Source organism: Oncorhynchus mykiss, chromosome 12, assembly GCF_057628025.1.
Source record: "Oncorhynchus mykiss isolate SJ-2025 chromosome 12, ASM5762802v1, whole genome shotgun sequence".
NCBI lineage: Eukaryota > Metazoa > Chordata > Actinopteri > Salmoniformes > Salmonidae > Oncorhynchus > Oncorhynchus mykiss.
Genome location: NC_143033.1, coordinates 80,475,640 through 80,488,907, shown reverse-complemented (window position 1 = coordinate 80,488,907; position 13,268 = coordinate 80,475,640). Strand labels below are relative to the sequence as shown.

General features: G+C 43.7%; 1 protein-coding gene across 4 annotated transcripts in view; it reads left to right on the top strand.

Moving 5' to 3' along the window:
* LOC110538294 (choline transporter-like protein 2) overlaps positions 1-13,268 on the top strand; it is a 25,660-nt gene extending 12,392 nt beyond the window's left edge. Inside the window, exons 1-22 of one of the 4 annotated variants that reach the window (XM_021625021.3) lie at positions 2,741-3,182; positions 5,445-5,493; positions 5,603-5,676; positions 5,860-5,944; positions 6,108-6,192; positions 6,304-6,414; positions 6,635-6,695; positions 6,889-7,015; positions 7,113-7,196; positions 7,321-7,433; positions 7,595-7,726; positions 7,995-8,094; positions 8,256-8,348; positions 8,483-8,567; positions 8,724-8,986; positions 9,125-9,219; positions 9,390-9,493; positions 9,672-9,745; positions 9,844-9,914; positions 10,066-10,154; positions 10,278-10,362; positions 12,309-13,268. In XM_021625021.3, coding sequence (XP_021480696.1) covers positions 3,149-3,182; positions 5,445-5,493; positions 5,603-5,676; positions 5,860-5,944; positions 6,108-6,192; positions 6,304-6,414; positions 6,635-6,695; positions 6,889-7,015; positions 7,113-7,196; positions 7,321-7,433; positions 7,595-7,726; positions 7,995-8,094; positions 8,256-8,348; positions 8,483-8,567; positions 8,724-8,986; positions 9,125-9,219; positions 9,390-9,493; positions 9,672-9,745; positions 9,844-9,914; positions 10,066-10,154; positions 10,278-10,362; positions 12,309-12,415 — 2,121 coding nt within the window. In that variant the 5' untranslated portion in view covers positions 2,741-3,148 and the 3' untranslated portion in view covers positions 12,416-13,268. Of the gene's footprint in view, positions 1-2,740; positions 3,183-5,444; positions 5,494-5,602; positions 5,677-5,859; positions 5,945-6,107; positions 6,193-6,303; positions 6,415-6,634; positions 6,696-6,888; positions 7,016-7,112; positions 7,197-7,320; positions 7,434-7,594; positions 7,727-7,994; positions 8,095-8,255; positions 8,349-8,482; positions 8,568-8,723; positions 8,987-9,124; positions 9,220-9,389; positions 9,494-9,671; positions 9,746-9,843; positions 9,915-10,065; positions 10,155-10,277; positions 10,363-11,020 lie in introns of those variants that run through there. The other 3 variants (XM_021625019.3, XM_021625020.3, XM_021625018.3) reach the window with 3 other exon arrangements.

Sequence of the window (13,268 nt, the reverse complement as noted above, 5' to 3'; positions counted from 1 at the left end):
TGGATAACCAGCCAAACTACACAATATGTTTTGAATTGGCTAACCCGCTAGTTGGGCTGGGCACCGGTAGGTGTATAACACTTAAATAAATCATATAAATCATTAACTATCTAGCTTTTAGCATGTATTAGTGTCATTGTCATGTCCAATGTCCTAAAATAACTTTCCACCGGCACTCGTGTATAATCGCAAATGGCTGACATGCAGTTGACATGCAGGGTGCACAGTTGACATGCAGGGTGCACAGTTGACATGCAGGGTGCACAGTTGACATGCAGGGGCACAGTTGACATGCAGGGTGCACAGTTGACATGCAGGGTGCACAGTTGACATGCAGGGGCACAGTTGACATGCAGGGTGCACAGTTGACATGCAGGGTGCATAGTTGACATGCAGGGGGCACAGTTGACATGCAGGGTACACAGTTGACATGCAGGGTACACAGTTGACATGCAGGGTGCACAGTTGACATGCAGGGTACACAGTTGACATGCAGGGTGCACAGTTGACATGCAGGGTACACAGTTGACATGCAGGGTGCACAGTTGACATGCAGGGTGCACAGTTGACATGCAGGGTGCACAGTTGACATGCAGGGTGCACAGTTGACATGCAGGGTACACAGTTGATATGCAGGGTGCACAGTTGACATGCAGGGTGCACAGTTGACATGCAGGGTGCACAGTTGACATGCAGGGTGCACAGTTGACATGCAGGGTACACAGTTGACATGCAGGGTGCACAGTTGACATGCAGGGTGCACAGTTGACATGCAGGGTGCACAGTTGACATGCAGGGTGCACAGTTGACATGCAGGGTGCACAGTTGACATGCAGGGTGCACAGTTGACATGCAGGGTGCACAGTTGACATGCAGGGTACACAGTTGATGAAACCAATGCTGCAAACTCCGGTTGTAAAACCGTCTCTCAAAATGTCAATAGTGCCCATGTAATTCTGACAAAGTTACAAGAATATTCCTAGACTAGGCTTATTGACAAGTAACTCTTATGCTGTCAAGATCTCCCCTGAACACTGAATATTTGAACCTTATAAATAGATAAACATCTTAGTTAGCTACCTTAACCATTTGATCCCTGGTTCACTGAATGAGGGAATTATTTTATAAAGACATAAAAAATATTTGGTTGTAATTGTATTGTTGCAGGGAGGCCAATCATGCTCCAGGAGATTTCAGGAGTGCTATTGGGTGTGCAGGCTTTTGCTCCAGCCTTGCTTGAACACAGCACATTGCAAAAAATCAGCTGCTCAACAGGACCTTGATAAGCTGACTCTGGTGCGTATTTTACTTTGTGGGGGTTAAGTGCCTTGCTCAAGGCCACAATGGCAGGAGATACTGTATAATACATGGGATCAGAACAGCAGCCTTCCATTGTCAATACCAGTGATAATAATTAATTATTTTGTGGTTACTTGCATAATACAAAACATTTTCAGTCATATTTTTTGGCTTTTGTTGGGGGGGGGTTACAAGTGACTTGAGCTTTCGGACAATTAACAAAAATCTCTCCTACTTGGCTAAAAAAGTGAATGTCAAGCCCTGATTGATTTAGCCATTGAGGACTTCCACCATTTTAAAGTAGTCAACTGGGTGGGGATTCCTATAAGTTGGAAGCAATCAGCCAATGAAGAATAAGAAAATGTACTACCTTAAAATGGAGATGCCATGCTGTCACAGATACTATAATGGCACAGATACAAGGATGAGTCCTCTATCTAGCTCTATGGCCAGTTGTTCACACGCTTATCTGCCCTCTCATTGGCTGGAATGGTCCATCCTCCTGCCTGTCTTCCATCTTTGAGGATATGTATTTACATTGTTAGAGCAGTCACATGTCTATCTTGTCACTATAATAGACAATCTTAGCCTATAATGAACTTCCTAATGAGCAGCTTTGAATTGAATGCACCTTGTGAATACTCCATTCAGCAGAGGTGCGCTCAGTTTGCTTTGAACGTTTGCTACGTTGCAGAAACGGTTTGTACGTTGAACAGACTTTGAGGTACATTTGCTCTCATTTGGTGGGTGTGGTGAGTCATGCCTTGATGCAATGAGTGACGTATTTAAAGGGCAGAGGCCATGATACAGCATTCCCCAACCTGGCCGTTCAGTTGAATGTTCCAGAACATAAAAACATACTGAACGCAGCCCTGGGGTGACAATTTTTCAAACGTAGAAGTGACGTTAGAATGAAGTTTAAAAAAGGCTGTGTTTACACAGGCAGTCCAATTCGGATATTATTTCCACAAATTGGTCTTTTGAACAACCACATTAGATCTTTCACATCAGGGCCCAGTTTCCCAAAGCATCTTAAGGCTGAGTTTGTTAGAACCAACAATGGGCCCAGATCTTTTTCAGAGCTGATCTGATTCGCCAAAAGGTCAATTAGTGGAAAAATATCAGAATTGCCATTTAAGATACCTTATTTAACTTTTAGAGCTATCGAAATATAGCTTGGTGTTAATTTGACAATCAAATTAGCTTCTGGGCTGGAGATCTTGATTAAAGCGCTCATCTATCCAGTATTATAACCAGCCCACCAGTCTCATCAGTCTCCAGTGCACACAACAGATTTTTGTTTTTCCCCAAACACATGCTTTTAATCACTCCTGTGTAGTTTGCTTGGGATCCACAAGGATATCCAGCAGCTCTTTCACAGAGGGGGAGGGGAGAGTCAGTGTTGTGAAAAACGAGGAATTGTCTCCACCCATTTTGCCTTGGTTGTGCTCCCACCCTTCCCTGTAGGTGAGCTACCTGACCAAACTCTGGGGAGAGAGAGAGTGTGAAAGAGGTAGAGAAAGCCAGGAACAAAGGCAGAGAGTGAGAGAAACACATACAAAAAGAGCTATGTGTGGAGGGAAAAGGGGAAAGAGAAAGGAACAGGTGGACCAGAGATTTGAGTTAGGCAGCTGTTGGGGGAGGGACAGTGGGTGGACTCTGAGGAACAGGGGTGTGCTCAGAGCTGTTGCAGACAGGTCGGACAAGTTTCTCCCCACAATACCTGTCGCTCTCACTTTCTTAAACACACCAGTTGGCAGGAAAAGGAAGGGAAGCAGAAAAGGGCTGAAGAAAAAGCGGGAGAGTTTTCCGGTCATTTATAAGTTGACTACCAGAAAGGAATTTAAAGATGCCTGAGCAGCAACCCTATTACGGAAAGAATGGTAACTACTAATTGCTCCTACTTGATTTTAGTTTCATTAGAGCTTATGTGGTTTTACCTTTTTCAACCTTATGAAAAGCTGTTTGTGTCTTTTATGATGGCTGGTTTGGTTGTAACTTAAGTTTGTTCTTGAAGTGAGAGAGAGCTTTTCTCACTGCTTGAATGTTTTAATGAATCTGTCAGTTGGAGCTTGTTAATGGGTGGTGTAATTTGTCTCTAGAGAAGCGCGACACTGGGTGAAACTAGACCTCTAGTATCGGCATTATGACAACATGACTGAGAATGGGTGTGGGTTAAACCTGCTGATTATACAGGTGTGTGGAGAAATGCAAGTGAACATTGTGTCAATCTTTTCTCTCCTCTATCGAATGCGAATGCGTGTGTGTGTGTGTGTGTGTGTGTGTGTGTGTGTGTGTGTGTGTGTGTGTGTGTGTGTGTGTGTGTGTGTGTGTGTGTGTGTGTGTGTGTGTGTGTGTGTGTGTGTGTGTGTAAAAGGACTGGGCTGGAAAATTGGCAGGAAACATTGTTTGTTTTCAGCCCTGATAAAATATAAATGCATCAGCCACTGTTGTTTTGGGCAAATGTTTCTGCATGTTGCTCCAGCCTACACTCCCTCGGCAGGCTGTTTCCACCATGTCTTTGAAGGGCATCTCAGGCTGATTATGCCCATGTAACACTTTAACATCCAGACTCTGTGTCTCTGTGCTTGTGGAAGGATGTTCTCTGAGGGCAGGCCCACTGTAATGCATGCTGCAACAGCACCCTGACCACTGCTCTGCATTATTAATGGCCGCCATGCTGAACGTCATACTCTATAGTATCTGGTCTAGACCCAGTGGTTCAACCACCTTAAGACTGTGATTATTGATGTTCTGTGAAGTTGGGATTCACTATGGCTCAACTTGAGCACTTCTGACTGATCGTTATAACCGTACCTTTTCTCATCTAGGCCTAAATGTAGTTGACATTAATGCCTCCTTTTGGTCGTCTGAGGATTTAGAACTGGCATTGAGTGAATGCTGTTTTGCTCATGACATATTCATTCCCTCATTGTACAGTAACTGTAGGTAACTTTGATTTATGTGGGCAGATGTGGAGAGTCTCGTCTCTTTGCTCCTCCTCACCCTGTTGGAACCCCAGGGTTCAGATCCAGGTTACACATTATATTGGGTATGAAAGGGAGAGGATATTGTGCACTGGTTTATAGCCTAGTTTAATTTGGGGGATGTTATCAAGTTAAGAAAATCAAGAAACATTAACAAGAACAGATTTTTAAAAATACCTTTTTCATGGCATTAATCAACATTTACCTTTTAAGAAGTAATCAATACTGATGAAAAGGTTAATCTGTCATTTTGTGTGTCTTATGTCCTTCAATCAAATGTAACATCGGCTGAAGGAGACATCACACGAGTTCATTCCCCACATACGCTGCTGCTACTGTCTTATGTATCCTGTTGCCTGGTCACTTTACCCCTACCTATATGTAGATCACAGAAGGCTGCTGAGGGGAGGATGTTTCATGCTAATGGAGCAAATGGAATGACATCAAACACATGGAAACCATGTTTGATGTATTTGATACCATTCCTCTCCAGCCCGTCCTCCCTAATTAAGGTGCCACCTGTGATGTAGATGGCTACCTCAATGACCTCGTACCCCTGCACATCAACTCGGTAGTGGTACTCCCTGTATATAACAATGTTACTTTTTACTCGTTATTGTTATTCAGTATTCACTGTGTATTATTCCTTGTGCCACCATTTTTATATTTTAACTCTGCATTGTTGGAAAAGGACCCCCAAGTAAGCCTTTGACTGTTAGTGTACACCTGTTGTTTATGAAGCATGTGACAATAAAAATGTGATTCGATGAATAGGTTGTGCTCACACAGAGTCGCTGACCTCTGGTGACTGTGTTGTGGTACTGCAGGTTCTCATGTTGCAGAAGGGCTGCTTAGTCACTACAGAGGAATTTGTTGGGTTGCCAGGTGTGTCTGCGCCGAGGGAAAAGTCATCTGACCAACAGTAAAGGGAGCAGAATGTCAACGCGTGGGCAGTCCACTCTGTTTACCCCATGAAATGTATAACTAGGAGGCAGACGCCCCCACATGGAACAGTGTCAAACTGCATCTTGGTTATGAAATGCCTTCTGACAGCCCTGCAGTGTGTACACTTTCATTTAACTTCTACGCTGCAAGCCATTTACCATCTGAAATGTTATTCCTACTGTATTTTTCAATACTTGCATTCTTTCCATCTAGGTGAACCAAAAAAGTATGACCCCACCTTCAAAGGCCCCATCTATAACAGGTGAGAGGTTTGCCAGTTCATCCACACTGTAGTCAGGAAGGCACATAATTCACATCTAAAAACGATTGTTCCCATAACGTTTCCATGTCTCCTTCTCTCTTTACTCTAGGGGCTGCACTGACATTGTATGCTGCATCCTCTTCATTATTTGCATACTGGGCTATGTTGCAGTGGGAATTCTTGGTAAGTAAATGTGTCCTGTAGGCACAAACAAGCTTAACTGACCCCATATTAAGGACTTGGGTATACCCTGAGTCATGCCCTTAGGTATGTCTCTGAGTGCTGCTCACCTAAAGCATGTCTGTGTGTTAAAGATGCCTGGTATTTGATTGTTTCTTTGTTGTTGATGGTTCCCTTCTCCCCTAGCCTGGTCCCAGGGAGACCCCAGGAAGGTGATATATCCCACAGACAGCAGAGGACAGTTCTGTGGGCAGGCAGGCACACCTCTGGAGTAAGTTCTGCCCTCACCATTCATACACGGTGGAATACATAACGGACAATCACTAACACTCACATGTGTTGGTTGTCTCCATCATTCCCCCCCCCCCCCCCCTGGGCATTCACTCTTTAACCTGCTCCTGTTCTCTGAACAACTGGTTGTGTTTGTATTGTAGGACGAAGCCCCTGCTGTTCTACTTCAACATCATGAAGTGTGCCAGTCCCATGGTGCTGCTGGAGTTTCAGTGCCCAACCACACAGGTGACCTGAACCTTTGTTTTCAGTTGATACGTTCTTGAACGCCATGTTATTTATGCATGCCTATGCACTTGTATTATCTTGGCTCATGCCTTACATTTATTTTGCCATCAGATGTGTGTGGAGAAATGCCCTGATAAGTTCATGACGCTCCTGAAGGCCTACACCAATAAAGAGGATTTTAAGTATTATAAGAACTTCTGCAAGGAGGGTCTAGAGGGGCTGGTGAGTAGCATGTGAAGAGGATTCTGAGATGGGTGGCGTAGTAGTTTTCCAAAATCAACATGGATGACAATGTCAATAAAATGTCAAGAATGTGACAGTGTATTTTTGAAGAACAAAAGTGTGCCCAGTGGCAATTTAGTGTGAGCAATTCAAACTTTGAATATACATTGCCGCACCAATGTTTGAGATACTAAGTGCTGATTGTTCATGTGTGTTTTAGACTGTAACACAGATCCTGAGTTCTGGCCTGTGTCCTGCCATGCTGACGCCAAGTAAACCCTGTAAGTACGGCTCTAGCTCCCCTATCCTGTCTACCTGCCCTTCTTCCGCTCCTCTGAGTCAAACTCCCCAACCCTCCATCTGGCCAGCCCATCCTCCCCATTTCCGGAATTGGAAAAAAGTGAAAGACATTGTTTTACTGTTCTCCCTCATTGTCCTGTGTCTTCTCCTTCACCCCCCTTCCTCTTCTTACAGTCACCCGCAGGTGCTTCCCTGCCCTGGGCCAGAAGAAGGGAGGGGAGATCACCGTGGGAAATAACTCTAAGTTTGATGACGGGGAGGGGAACATTAGAGATGCCAAAGATCTGGTGGCGGGGGTCAAGTGAGTCCACAGAAACAGAATTTGCATGATGTTTTCCTGTGATGGTTGCTAGGGCTACATCTACAATCTGCATTGGTCACTGTATTTTCTTCTATAGGAATGCCACAGTGGTCATTGAGGCTCGACAAGTGGCCATGAAGATCTTTGAGGATTACACCCAGTCCTGGTACTGGATCCTAATGTAAGTCAGCATCTTCCCTTTGACACTATTGTGCAGTAATGCATTCACACTGAATTCCAAAGCACTTGATCAGCAAAGAGTGAGTTATGTAGGCACTATCGTCTGTTTTTGTGTCGGGGTTCAGAGGGTTGGTGATTGCCATGCTCATCAGTCTCCTCTTCATCGTCCTCTTGCGCTTTCTGGCCGGGATCATGGTTTGGGTCATGATCGTCATGGTGATTCTGGTCATTGGATACGGTAAAGACCAGTTCAACAGAAGTCCCATTTTTAGTTGTTTCTTAATGTTCATGTCTCTATGAACGCTCTAATCAACAAAGCCATCTCCTGTGTCCCTTTCCCATCTCTCTATCTAAATGCTGTACTTCCCTCTTGTGGCCATGCTCTGTATCGCACCACAGGCATCTTCCACTGCTCCATGGAGTATGTTAGCCTGAAGTCAGAGGCAGGCTCTAATGTCACTCTAAAGGACCTGGGCTTCCAGACAGACTTCTCTGTGTACCTGCATATCAGACAGACCTGGCTGGCCTTCAGTAAGTCTCCCCACTAACCTCCTCTCAACCTTACTGCTAGTGTGGCTCAGGAGGTATACACCTGGGCCAATACATTAGAGTTCTACTGTATATCATGAAGCAGGATCAATGTTAGCCAGGTAACTTTTATAAACCCTTAGATATAATGCATTGCGGTGTTATTGCAAGCATAAACTGATACTAAGGACTACTAGGATTCCTGTATAAATGGCCGTGACTGAATTCTCCATTTGGTTTTTATGCCTTTTCTCTCTCCCGTTCTCTTTAGTTATTATTCTGGCCATTGTGGAGGTCATCATCATTTTGCTGCTCATCTTCCTCAGGAATAGAATCCTCATCGCTATCGCTCTCATCAAAGAAGCCAGCAGGTCAGGAAACGGGAGTTATCTCTGCACTTACAGCCTTTTCTAATGGGATTGGATGGGAAATGGATCATTGAATGCTAGATCATTGTGGTTTAAATGGGGGCGTAATACATAGATGGTGGCTAAGACCTTTCTAGTGCTAAACTGTGATGTTTTGTTTACAGGGCCATTGGGTATGTGATGTCAGCCCTGTTTTACCCCTTGTTCACCTTTGCCCTCTTATCCATTGTCATCGCCTACTGGGCTGTCACCGCTGTGTATCCTTCATGTTTGGAGAAAAATGACTCATAGGCTTGAGTAACTCAACATGCTCTTCTGAACGATTGATGTGTATTTGCTGGGATTTGTAGTTCTCTGGGTCATATTCTAGTCCTTGACAGCCTCTGGCCAGGTTCCTGTCCACCTCCAATCAGCCCATCTATAAGGTGTTCAATGAGACGGCCTGTGATCACTCCAGGAAAATCTGCGAGCCAGCTGTGAGTCCTGCTTTTATGTTAGCCCATGCAATATGTCACCATCTAACAGCCTGATCTTAATTGGAGAGACATTGAACCATTGGTCACCTCCATGATAAAAGTGTATACAATGTATAGAATGTCAACTGTTGGTTCTTCTCTACCTGTCTCCTCCAGAACTTCAGCACCTCCAGTATGAAGGCGGAGTGCCCAGACTCCAAGTGTCTGTTTGCCTTCTACGGTGGAGAGACGGTCTACCACAAGTACCTGATTGGCCTGCAGTTCTACAATGTCTTCCTGTTTTTCTGGTGTGCCAACTTTGTGACAGCGCTGGGTCAGATGACCCTGGCTGGGGCCTTTGCCTCCTACTACTGGGCCTTGGTCAAGCCTGACGACATGCCTGCCTTCCCCATCTTCTCATCCCTTGGCAGATCACTCAGGTGTGTGTGACTGTTTACGTTCCTGTTCCTAACCAAGTTGGGTGTTCAGATATGTACATGATGCTCTGTTGCATATATGGATATCTTGGCGCCATTTAATAAGGTTGGTTAGTGACATCTCCTCACTCCCCTGCTCAGGTATCACACAGGTTCCCTGGCGTTTGGCTCGCTCATCCTCTCCATCATCCAGATCATCAGGGTTCTGCTGGAGTACATCGACCACAAGCTACAAGGTGAGCCATAGATCCTGTATTAGCAGTACTACGGTATGTTGATATTAACACAGCTGTCACTGTATACCCTCACCATACTTTACACTAGCTGTGTATGAATGTTGGGTTTTTTAGTACTTGTGTTGGCTCTGATTTGGTTCTGCCCTACTGTCTGTTATTCTCCCCTAAAGGAACCCAAAATAAGTGCACAAAGTTCCTACTGTGCTGTCTCAAGTGCTGCTTCTGGTGCCTGGAGAAATTCATCAAGTTCATCAACAGAAATGCCTACATTATGGTTTGTGTACTACCTGTTTGTGTGCACCTACTATGCCCAATGTCACCCAGTTAAATACATGTCATATTGGATAGAATTAATTTCAGAGGAGCTTTGTCACCTGGATCATCTGTAAATGTTAACTGTGGGAGAACGTTTGGTTTATGCTTGATTATGAATTTGAGTCTGCTGCCTCTAGGTGGCGATATATGGCAAGAACTTCTGCACGTCTGCCAAAGATGCCTTCTTCCTCCTTATGAGGAACATGATCAGGTGAGCGAGTGTGCTGTCTCTTAATGTTTGTGTTGACTTAATTGTACTTTATAAAATGGACTATGATCATCACAACGTATCACTGTTTGACCTTGTAGGGTAGCTGTCCTGGACAAGGTGACAGACTTCCTCTTGTTCCTGGGCAAACTCCTCATTGTGGGGCTTGTGGGTAAGTGAGGCTGTTTCTACAGGAAACATGATGAACAATAACACACTCTCCGTACGGCCAGTCTTCTAATGATTGTATTTAGTTTTATTACGTTTCATTGTTGACAACCAGTTGTGCTATTGGATGACAACTCTTCAGTCCTGTTTCCTAGGAATCTTTGCGTTCTTCTTCTTCTCTGGGAGGGTGAAGGCCTTTGAGAACACAGCGCCCAACCTTCACTACTACTGGGTTCCCATCCTGGTGAGTAGCATAGCCATGCTCCGGGTCTGGTGGGTTATGTAGTTTAATCTATGATTTAAATGTAGCTGAGTGTAACCTATGGTGTTATGTATTGTAATGGTTGGAGTGTGTTTCTCTCCTCAGACAGTGGTGGTTGGTTCCTACCTTATTGCCCACGGCTTCTTCAGTGTGTACGCCATGTGTGTGGACACACTCTTCCTCTGCTTCTGTGAGTAACAGTAGAACCATCCCCCTCTTGTTTTACGCATCGTCTTTCCCCCACAAACACAAGGTACCAGTGGTGAGAAGGTAAAGGATTATGGTGTACACAGTATACTCAGGAAATGGCTGCCTCGTGTTGGCAACTCTTTTACATCTCAAAGCTTTACTAAATGGCATGTTTTGAAGTAAAGATGTCCCAATGTGTCTAGAGTTCATGTTGTCCTGAAACGGTGACCTCCTCTCCCTTTCTTCATGACCTCTTTCACTGCTAATGGTGTTGGGCTGCCACTAATGATGAATTGCATGATGATATTCTGGTGTTCTTCATAATGCTTTATTGCTAAGTTATTGATCCTAACCCAGCTATCTAGGACTAGTGTTAACTTGCTGGTTGCAGACAATGGGGAAGTTTGGGTGTTGATCTATTCATTTAAAATGCGAATGGGTGCTTTTGCTGGGAATTTTGACAGACTTTCTCTTTCTCTCCCTTCTCAATTCATATTGTTTTCCTCCATCTCCCTTACTAATGCCACCCTTCACCTTCATCATCCTGTTTTCCAATCAACCATCCCTTGACCCCATTTAACACACACACACACACACACACACACACACACACACACACACACACACACACACACACACACACACACACACACACATAGGCGAAGACCTGGAGAGAAATGATGGCTCTCTGGCAAGACCGTATTACATGTCAGCTTCGCTCCATGACATTCTGTCGGAGAACAAGGCTGTGGAGGAGACCGAGGAGCCAACCCAGTCCTCGCCACATCAGCCAGATGACCAACACGTCCAGCTGAAACAATAGCAGCCTCCGATGCAGGGGAAAGACCAGGACGTTTAGGGGTAGTCATAGCAAAGACACTGTGGACGAGATCTCCACCTGCAGATCTGTCTTGTAGAAATGGGCATGCTACTGTTCATGATTGGTAGATTGACATCAAGGCCTGAATTTGGACAAGTCAACTGCTTGACCAGTGTCTTCTCCCTATAGAAACGTGTGTGTGTGTGTGTGTGTATATATATATATATATATATATTTGTGCTCAATGATAGTTGTTTCATTGATTTGGGAAAAAAGACACTGACCCATAAACAATGCTAGGAATTCCACTGATGTTTTAGTGAACATGTTGCAGTTCTGACATTGTTGCTAGAAGGAAAACACTGTCAGCCATAGGAAACAATGTGCCTAATTGACTAACTATCCATTTTGGTCTGATGTATTGAACCTCCTACAGATATCACATTTGTTTACAGTTAAAGCATTCAAAAGATCTCTGCAATGCTTCCATCTTTAGTATTACTGCTATCAGTGCATTATTAAAATGTGATCTTTTCAATGATCTATAAAAGCCATATGTAGTTTTATATATACTGAAATGTATTTCTTAGTTCCGCTTGTGAGGGAAGTGACTCCATTTTTTGTTCTGTATAGCAATGCAATCAGATCCCTCATTGCCTTGAAATATTTGCCTGTCAGCAAGGTCTGTTTGATGCACTGCCCTGGAGACTCCTAGGATCTATGAGCATTAACTGAATGCAGTTTCTCTCTTTCTTGTGCTATTGTGCATGTTGGTAGTATGTCTGCTAGTGATTAAAGCTGCCAGTCTTTCTGTTATTTGTCTTCCTCCTCATTCTCTTTCTGCATTGTGTTGATGGGGAACAAGCTAAGGTAACAAACTTCCTTTTGGGTTTGACTAGGCAAGCTTTACCAATTCTGTCAGAAGCAGGCCAATTATATGTTTTGTAGGATGACATGTTAAATGACTTAAAGCACTTCTGTTTAACTTGGCGTAACCTTGAAGCTTTGCTAATCCATCACAAGTTGGTTCTGTTCTGGCCCCTGCTTAGAAATGTAACAATGTTCAAGTTTTTCCTTTTGAAATCATTTCACATTTTTGTCTCATGATGTTTTCCTTGATTCTTCAGTGGAGGACCTGGAGAGGAATGATGGCAGTGCGGAGAGACCCTACCTGATGTCTGACCGCCTCCTCAAAGTCCTGAATAAGAAGAACAAGCCTGAACCAGCAGAGTAGAGCTCTCCCATGTGGTGTGGAGAAGGGCAAAAGCTCTGGTGTGTACAGGTGTGTAATTGTATATAGTGGAGTATGCTTTAAAGACTGGGTTGGCAAAAGATCTCATGCTGTCACTCATCCTGTACCTATGTGGCAATCTGTTGTCATAAGTCCAAACAATCGCTGCCGTCCTCTGTGGTCGAGTGAGGCGTATAAATCCTAAATGGAATTTTAATGCTGCATGCAGAGTGCTTCTTACAAGGATGTTTTTTCCCCCATTTTCATTCAGTTATTTGGTTTGGATGAAATCATAGTTTTTGTCTGTTTAAGTATATTTTGATGACCTCATTTTCAAAAACCAGCAACCAAATGTGGTTCTTATTGAATATAGCTGTATGTTACTGTAATTAGGCCAGCTGTACACCAGTATGTTATGAGCATGCTTTGTTATGAATACTACTTGGAGTGTGTTACATGAAGGTGAGCACAGAACTGATCTATTTAGTGAAGTATTTTATACATTTACATAAAGCTGCACTTTTATATGTAACCTATGCAATTAGTTTAATACATGCAGTACTAAGACATACATTTTATACTTGATTGAAATTGTGTAACTACTTTATATTTGTTGCAATACTTTCTCTGCTTTGTCATTACCAAAGCCATTACTACAGTACTGTAGCCCCTTTTTAACCCGCTGTTAAACGTCAATGCTTTGCTCTCTGTTATAATTGCCAGGGAATGAGTGGTAAAGAAATGTATTAAGATGGTGTGAGGCTGAAAGCAGGGGAAAATATGGGTTGTGTATGTGGATCTGTTTAAGTGCCTGTGGAGTTCTGAAACTAAAATAAAAGTTGTTTTTGTACATTTA